Raw genomic sequence first — 8,446 nt, 5'->3', positions numbered from 1 at the left:
GAGATTCTCGACGCTTAAAAGCGTCAAGATTTTTGTTTTGCTGTCGAGAATATCTGAATTGCCGCCTCATCTGACAATTACCTTCCCACAATTACCTACTGCATTTTCTCGACGCTGAAAAGCGTCTAGATTTTTTTGCTGGAGCTTTAAATCTAAATGAACGTTATTTGAATAAGTTATTTTTTGTATAAGCTATTTTTTTCACATATAAACTATTAGCATAATAAAATTCAATAACGATAACTAAGTAATAACCAAAGAGGGTCTAAATGTTGAATTCTATTCATTATTAATGATATAGTGTACAAAAAAAGACTTGATTGAGTCTTACAAGGACATTTTTCAAAATTGAAATAGTAACAACAAAAAATAGTTACAATATCATTATAATACTGTATACTATCAAGGCATACTTCATCTGAAATTGTTTACATTAGAAGCAACGAGAAATTTAAAGTAATTAAAGCTTCTCTCGTTTTCAAGAATTGATGCAATTTCTCATTATTTGCGGATTTGGACCTACTTGAATAATCTGTATACCAGAACTTCTCTGTGTTATGGAGCCATATGCAGCCAGGATACTCGAGACTTGAATCACACGGTCATTCATCTTTAACACAAAACCTATGATCCAAAACCCTTGTTTAACCCTTTGTAACTCTAGCCAGCTTGGATATGTCCTTTTCTCCTTTGGTATTGCTCATTGCCAGACAACATTAGCTTATGTCCATAATACACAGTTATGCATTCTTCTAATACAAATCTAACAATATAAATTAAAAGTTAGTTTACCTCTACAATAACAGCTATGAGGACAGTCTTCCAAACAGGATACCGCTAAAGATGAGAGCACCAAACCATTTATTTGAAACAAACCTGGCAATTGAGAAGGAGTAAGTAGATTACAACAGGGGCACAGCTGAACAAGTTTGCAATGCCATCAACTAAGATAAAAGCATGAGCCTTTGATAGTTTTACTAACTAAGATATATCACATCGTTTGAGAACAACTTCAAATTGCATGAAATTTCAATGAAAGTGAAACCAAAATATGTACCCATTGCATTCAAAACGACAACTTCTAAGGTAAATCGAATGGATTACTTAAAAATGCATTTGGGGATGAACTGAAATATGTTACACTATTTAAGAGTGATATCTACTTATTGATGAAGCTGAATTTTGATTCCCATTATGATCTCTTTAACATTATATAAAGTGATATTTGGTCAATGTAGTAACTTTTACTCAACAATAGATTGACATTTAGTCCCTCTTACACGATATGTCCATCATGTAATAAATTGTGATTCAAAATAGTGACAACTAGCTTACCAGAGAAGTCAGTAACATGACATACACATACATCCCATAAGCTAAGGATAACAAATTCAATAATTTGCCCATCCATGGTGCATTAACCTACAAACTCAGAGGTCAGGTATAATAAGCATAAAATTTGATAGGGTCCATGAAAGAACACAGTTACACCACCACCACACCCCCCCCCCCCAAAAAAAAAAACAAAGGAAGAGCCATTGCATATTGCTGAGATCACAACAGAACTGAGACAAGACCCATAATTCTTTGCAAGTTATGACAACATTTAGAATTTTGCTGTTTGGAACGCTACACAGGGACATCAAAACTGATTCACCTACAAGAAATCGAGCATAAAATAGTAAAAAAAGCAATTATATCTATGGGAGAAGAACACACTTTCTATTGCAATCAGCACGATTTGACAAGCCAGTTGCATAAATCTGCCATGCTATCTGCCCAGATGCAGCAGTCAAGCATGCATAATATGGCCATCCTGTTCGAACAAAAACGAATAAAAGCAGGTGGGTTAAAATCATCAAATCCAATTAAACTAGAACTCCAGGAAAAAGTGACAAATAAGAAAATATAATCAGCAAAGTATGACGTGCATACCCAAATGTGCGTTGTATCTGCTAAGAGCGAGACCACTGATGGTTATAAATCCAAACCCAATAAGCCATTCCTTCGTTAAGTTCCCAAGCCTCAAGGCTGTAGATTTCACACCAACTTTCAGATCATCTTCTTTCAGCGAATTATAGTTTCACTGATCATATCTTGATCATAGATAATATTGGAAACTAATTATGGATTAAGATAAAAGGGATTTGTTCTTAAGAAATAAAGGGAAGTTCTTATAATTTACATTCCACGAGGCAACACAAATAAACAACCATGATTTTGACATAGATCAACAACCTACACCTTGACAGTTGACAGGGAACAAGTCACATATATATGTTTTTTCTGTTTTTTAGGTAGGGGGATATCCTATTATATCGGTCATTGATTATAGAAGATAGATGTTTATAAATTTATGAGAAGAAGATAGTACCTGGTGTGCATAAATAGTATCATAGACCAAAGTTCAACATACACCAGACACATACAATGGGACGACTACATAAGGGTCTAAACTCTAAACTTCCTCTGACAACAAACATTTTGGCGACGTCCCCACGGATAACATTGTCCATTCCCCAAATGTGTGTGAGCTACATTTAGAATTTTGGTTGGACCTCAAAAGCTCAATTAGACCCAAAAAACAGCTACTTCACTTGGTAGGTGATAACTGATAACTAATTTTGGCTAAAGTTGCAGAAAAAACCCTCTGGAATAAGGATCACACAGTGTTGGGCTCTTGGTACAAAGGCAAGAGGGAAACGAAAAGTTTAAAACTAGCAGACATCATCAGTGGAGGAGTATCTTGTCCATCTTAGTTATGTAGAACAAAAATAATATAGAACTTACCTGTAATCATTCAGCTGAAGGAGAATTCCAAGACCAAATAGAAGTTGTACACCTAGAAATGAAATCCCTTGAAAACCACTAGAAATTGGATGTGACTAAATACGTTCCACCTGAAAAAAATAACTTCATTCATTGCCGAGAATTGTAAATTGATTGAAGAAAACCCGCGGACAACAACTACAAAAGGGAGATTTCTGTTTCATATAAGTTCTCAATGCATATTACACCAGAACCACTTAACCATAAGTTACAAAATAAGCCAGACTATGATACTAACAAGAGTAAAGCAATACAACATATGTTTGAGATGAAGCTAATCTTCGAATTTGGCACCTAATTAAAAGCGCCACCCAATAGTAAATCCTTAATTTTGCACTCTTTGAAACTAATAATTATGCCTATATAGGTGGCATTCTGGTTTACTCTATCAAATCATTTTAAGATAATTCTTTACTACTTTAGTCATGTTTTCACCTTACCATCCACACATGTGTGATATTGAGTTCAATCCCTTGGAGCCCTTTGGGCATTACCTTAATTTGATTTGTTACCAACTCTTTGTCAAATATGATTGTAAAGCTGCCAAATTTTTCCTCTCGTGTAGTCTATCCGCATCTCCTATTTTAGCTCTCCATGTCTGATATAATATGCCCTGTATAATTGAGGAATCATCTACAATTATTTTGTGACCATTCTCAAGATAATACAGGGTATATGAGCCACATACAACTTATTTAGATCAAATGAACCCTAAAAAAATATTTGAACTTGCAACAAATAACAAGATATATATTTTCCTGTTAAAATTCAGTTCATCAATTGATTTAATCAACCATACGCAAGTAATTAATAAAACGATTTTATTAGTTGGAATGCTAGTCAACATATTCCAGAATTTAACTGCAAATTTCTCTCTTTGAATATTTTCATGTAAAATAAATCTACTAGCCAACTATGTCTTCCCCAAAATTCTAAAAAAAATATTAGAAAAGCCACAAATTCAAAGTTAAATAATCATGTTCCGAAATTACAAACGGTATTTTCAAACTTCAGCGATAATAAACTGATAAAAAAGAAGATAATTAACAAAATTCAACCAAAAATTACCTTTCCAGAAATGTGGAATGCAATTGACAGAAACATTGATTCTCTGAATAATCGCAAGAAAACCCTAGAAACTAATAATAAGATCTGGAAAAAAAACATGAAAAAAACATGTATGAGGAAACCTAGAAATCAAGAACAAGAGAAGAGAGAAAATTTATTACCTTTTCATGATTTTCATTGAGCTTTTCATCTTAGCAGTTCTCAATTGTGAGGCATGAGAGCAAGATAACGGCGAGGCAAGAGAGAGAATGATTTTGGTGAAACTTTTATAGAGTTTGCGAATTGCGAGGGTGCGGGGAGCACTTCGGAGTTGGGATGATGGATACTTTTGGCCTCTTATTAAATCCTTGGTAAACTGAATACACGTACCTTCTCGACGACAAAAGATGTCTACAACATCCTAGACGCCTGTAGGCGTCGAAAAAAAGCGGGAATTGATTTCCCACCCAGCGCTTACACCTAGGCGTCGAGCTCATAGCGTCTAGAACCTATGGGTTTTGTAGTAGTGTATATATATATATATATATTATGTAATGCAGGTACTCCAAGTGACTAGTATGGTCAATGTAGGATAGTTAAATACGGTCTGTGAACCGTTTTATCTTTGAATGTAAAGTTTTAAATATGGTCTTCCTACCATTGAAATTTTGATATAATTTTTATTATTTCAAGTATTTCTAGTTTAGAACTTTAAGTTAGCATTGAATGAAGATTCAAGACGATGCCAAGCTAACAAGATGGTGAAGAAGATTGGATGCTTCAAGACAAGAGTTTTGGGCCATACTAGTTCACCAATTTTATTTATGATTTTATATATTGAATGAATGTATATTATGCATGAATGCGTTGTTTGTATGCTTGATTATATTTAGTTCACTAAATAATCGAACCAACATAGAAACAACTAGGTCCAAAGTAATATTGAGTTCAAAATTGCCTTGCAAATCAAGCACTTACAAAAATATAAGGATCTAACGTAGTAGGTTTACGCCAAAGCGAGGTAAGGCGTCCCAAAGGAGCACGTTGATTGTGGTTTCAACTCAAACAACAATGGAATTATGTTGTGGCAATGGGATAAATTATGGTATTAATTTATTAACCAAGAGTAATTTGGAGATTACTAGCAATAGGTTTTGCTTACCTAGAATCTTAAAATACTTAAGACATGCCAAAGTTGCTTAAGGATTTAGGAATTTTAGGGTCTTGGAATCGTTTCATTCATTTTGGACCATGTTTTTGCTTTTGCTTGAATGAAATGTTTAATAGCTATGATGATCGCATGCTAGCATTTATTTTAAAGTTATTAAGTTATGAATTGTTATTTATTGCAAATTCTTTTCAAATGTAGTAATCAAATGGCCGCAAACATAACAACAATCAAATCATCGGAAATTCTGGATGTCAAGTTAAACTAGACTAACTTTCTTGAATGGGAAAGGAAACTTATCGAAGTTTTAAATGTTAACGACATGCGCTATGTCATTGAACAACCTTTTCCTAGCTAGTATGCACGGGGTATGACTCCAGAAAGGTATAGAAATTGGGCACTTCACAAGTACCTTGTCTTGGAGTTTATCCTAAAGTCTATTCCCGAAAATTGGAGAGGGAGGTCCATTACTTTTGAGCCTCATGCTCCCCTAAGTCGACTTAGGGATAGATGTCGTGTGGAGTATCAACCCAAGGGCCAAACTGGTGGCAACAGGGTTGATGAATTGGCTAATTCAATGAGCAATCTCAAACTCATTACCCCACACAGGTCGTGTCTAGAGAACGAACTTCTAGAGGCACAAAAGCACAATTACTCAACTAAGATGGACAGAAACACACCAATTCGGTCTCATGTGAATATGATGTCTGGATTATTTTTCACAATTGAGAGACTTGATGGTTCCATCAAAGAGTCAATAGTTATTGCACTAGTGCTGAATTCTCTTCATACGGATTATGATGGGTTTAAGATGCACTGTCTCTTTAATCAGAAAGAGAGCACATTCTGTGAACTTGTGGAATTGCTCGAGAAATTCGAGAGAATCCTTAAGTTCAAGAAAGACCCTTTGAATGTGAAGTGCACCAAATTCAAGAAAGTGTGCAAGGGGAAGAAAAGCAAGGCTGCATCTTCATCCATTCCCGGAGGGCAAATGGCGCCTTCCAAGAGCAAGATGAGGAAAAATGCTTCTCCTTCAACATCGCAATGCTTCAATTGTAATGAAATTGATCATTACAAGCGAGATTGCCCTAAACTAAAGGAAGAGAAGAAGGACGGAAACGTTGCTTCTCCTTCAGGTATGTATGTTATACATTGTAATCTTGCTAATTCTACTTCTTGGGTATTAGATACTGGTTGTGTCTCACACTTATGTTCCAATTCCCAGGGACGTACTAAGGAGAATTAGAAGGCTTGATAAAGGCGATATGGATCTACGCGTGGGAAATGGAGCACGGATTGCTGCATTAGCCGTAGGATCTTATTTTATTTCTTTGCCTAGTGGTTTTGTTTTGGAACTAGAAAACTGTTACTATGTTCCTATTATCACCAGAAACATCATTTCCGTTTCAAGTTTGGATTCTAAAGGTTTTAGTTTTCAATTTAAAGACAGTAGTTGTTCTTTTGCTTTGAATGGAATGTTTTATGGTTCAGCACAACAAGAAAATGGTCTATATGTGCTAGATACGAGCAAACACATTTATAACATAAATACTAAAATGGCTAAAACTGGTGATTCTAATCTCACATTTTTGTGGCATTGTCGATTAGGCCATATAAACACAAAGTGCATGGAATTACTTCAACGGAAGGGAATTCTAGAATCATTCGACTTAGAGAAGATTAATCAATGTGAATCTTATTTAATTGGAAAAATGACAAAGCAACCTTTCTCAAAAGTGCGAGAAAGAGCAAGCAAACTACTAGGGCTAATACATACGGACGTATGTGGGCCTATGAGTACGAAAACTAGAGGTGATTTCAGCTATTTCATAACGTTTATGGACGATTTCAGTAGATATGGGTATATTTATTTAATGAAACACAAGTCTGAATCGTTTGAGAAATTCCGAGAATTTCAAAATGAAGTAGAGAATCAACATGGCAACAAAATCAAAGCTCTAAGATCAGATCGAGGAGGTGAATATATTAGCCACGAGTTTGATGACCATCTAAAAGAATGTGGTATTCTTTCTGAATTGACTGCTCCGGGGACACCTCAATGGAATGGAGTTTCGGAACGGAGAAACAAGACCTTACTTGATATGGTTAGGTCAATGATGGGTCAAGCCGAACTTCCTTTATAATTTTCGGGACATGCGTTGCAAACAGCAGCACTCACACTGAATCGTGCTCCGTCAAAAGCTGTTGAAAAGACTTCATACGAATTATGGACTGGGAAACTTCCAAAGTTGTTTATTCTAAAGATTTAGGGTTGCGAAGCATATGTCAAGAGATTAATTTCGGACAAGCTCGAACCAAAATTTCACAAATGTTTCTACGTTGGGTATCCAAAAGAAACAAAGGGGTACTACTTCTACAACAAAGTATTCGTTGCTCGTGACGGTGTCTTTTTGGAAAGAAATTAAATCATATTTCCAAATTGACAAGTGGGAGAATAATAGACCTCGAAGAGATTCGAGACGAACAACGAACCAAGAGAAGCAGCTCAAGGCGAAGAACCTCCAAGGCCTTTAGAAGAGCCAGTGGGAATAGTTCCTCAAAACGTTGTTGCCCCTCGTAAGTCAAATAGAACTAAGGTTCAGCCGGACAGATGGACAGGCGTCCTCTTGACTGAAAACTTAGACGTTCTCATATTAGATAGTGATGAACCTATGACTTACAAGCAACCTATGACGAGCCCAAGCTCCACTAAATGGTTAGAGGCCATGAAATCCGAGATAGACTCCATGTCTGAAAATCAAGTCTGGAATTTGGTAGATTTGCCGGATGGGTTTACACCTATTGGATGCAAATGGGTCTTCAAATTGAAGAAAGACAAAGATGGAATTGTATACATATACAAGGCTAGATTGGTAGCAAAAGGTTACATGCAAGTTCACGGCGTTGACTACGATGAAACCTTTTTTCCAGTCGCTATGCTTAAGTCTATTCGGATAATCCTTGCGATTGCCGCGTTTCATGACTATGAAATATGGCAAATAGATGTCAAAACTGCCTTCTTGAATGGTGTTCTTGAAGAGACTGTGTTTATGACGCAACCAGTGGGTTTTGTCGATCAAAAGAACCAAGGAAAGGTATGCAAGCTTAAGAAATCCATTTATGGATTAAAGTGGGCATCAAGGAGTTGGAATAAACGATTTGATGAAGCAGTCAATAAGTTTGGCTTCATCAAGAATCAGGACGAATCTTGTGTATACAAGAAGGTCAGTGGGAGTAAAATTGCATTTCTAGTCTTGTATGTAGATGACATACTACTTATTGGAAACGACATTCCTATGTTGAAGTTTGTAAAGACTTGGCTTGAAAAGTGTTTCTCAATGAAGGACTTAGGAGAGGCACAGTACATATTGGGCATCAAGATCTATAGGGATAGATCTAAGA

At 35.9% G+C, this 8,446-nt stretch overlaps 1 protein-coding gene across 3 annotated transcripts; it reads right to left on the bottom strand.

Moving 5' to 3' along the window:
* Positions 1 to 354: 354 nt before the first annotated feature.
* On the bottom strand, positions 355 to 4,351 carry LOC110802922 (4-hydroxybenzoate polyprenyltransferase, mitochondrial-like). 3 transcript variants are annotated; one of them, XR_002537356.2, is made up of 7 exons: positions 4,059 to 4,351; positions 3,898 to 3,981; positions 3,324 to 3,442; positions 2,791 to 2,900; positions 1,936 to 2,031; positions 1,720 to 1,816; positions 355 to 876 (listed from the first exon to the last, which is right to left on the bottom strand). XR_002537356.2 is itself a non-coding variant. In XM_056826978.1 (6 exons), the coding sequence occupies exons 3-6, from the start codon at positions 2,798 to 2,800 to the stop codon at positions 807 to 809; spliced, it is 273 nt and encodes a 90-aa protein (XP_056682956.1). In that variant the 5' UTR covers positions 2,801 to 2,900; positions 3,898 to 3,981; positions 4,059 to 4,334; the 3' UTR covers positions 355 to 806. The 3 variants fall into 3 exon arrangements, 2 of the variants coding, with proteins under 2 accessions (XP_056682956.1, XP_021864062.1); XM_056826978.1 differs by lacking the exon at positions 3,324 to 3,442 and having other exon boundaries at positions 4,059 to 4,334; XM_022008370.2 differs by lacking the exon at positions 3,898 to 3,981 and having other exon boundaries at positions 4,059 to 4,333.
* Positions 4,352 to 8,446: the final 4,095 nt, after the last annotated feature.

Source organism: Spinacia oleracea, chromosome 4 (assembly GCF_020520425.1).
Source record: "Spinacia oleracea cultivar Varoflay chromosome 4, BTI_SOV_V1, whole genome shotgun sequence".
NCBI lineage: Eukaryota > Viridiplantae > Streptophyta > Magnoliopsida > Caryophyllales > Amaranthaceae > Spinacia > Spinacia oleracea.
This window is presented reverse-complemented; position numbering and strand designations above follow the sequence as displayed.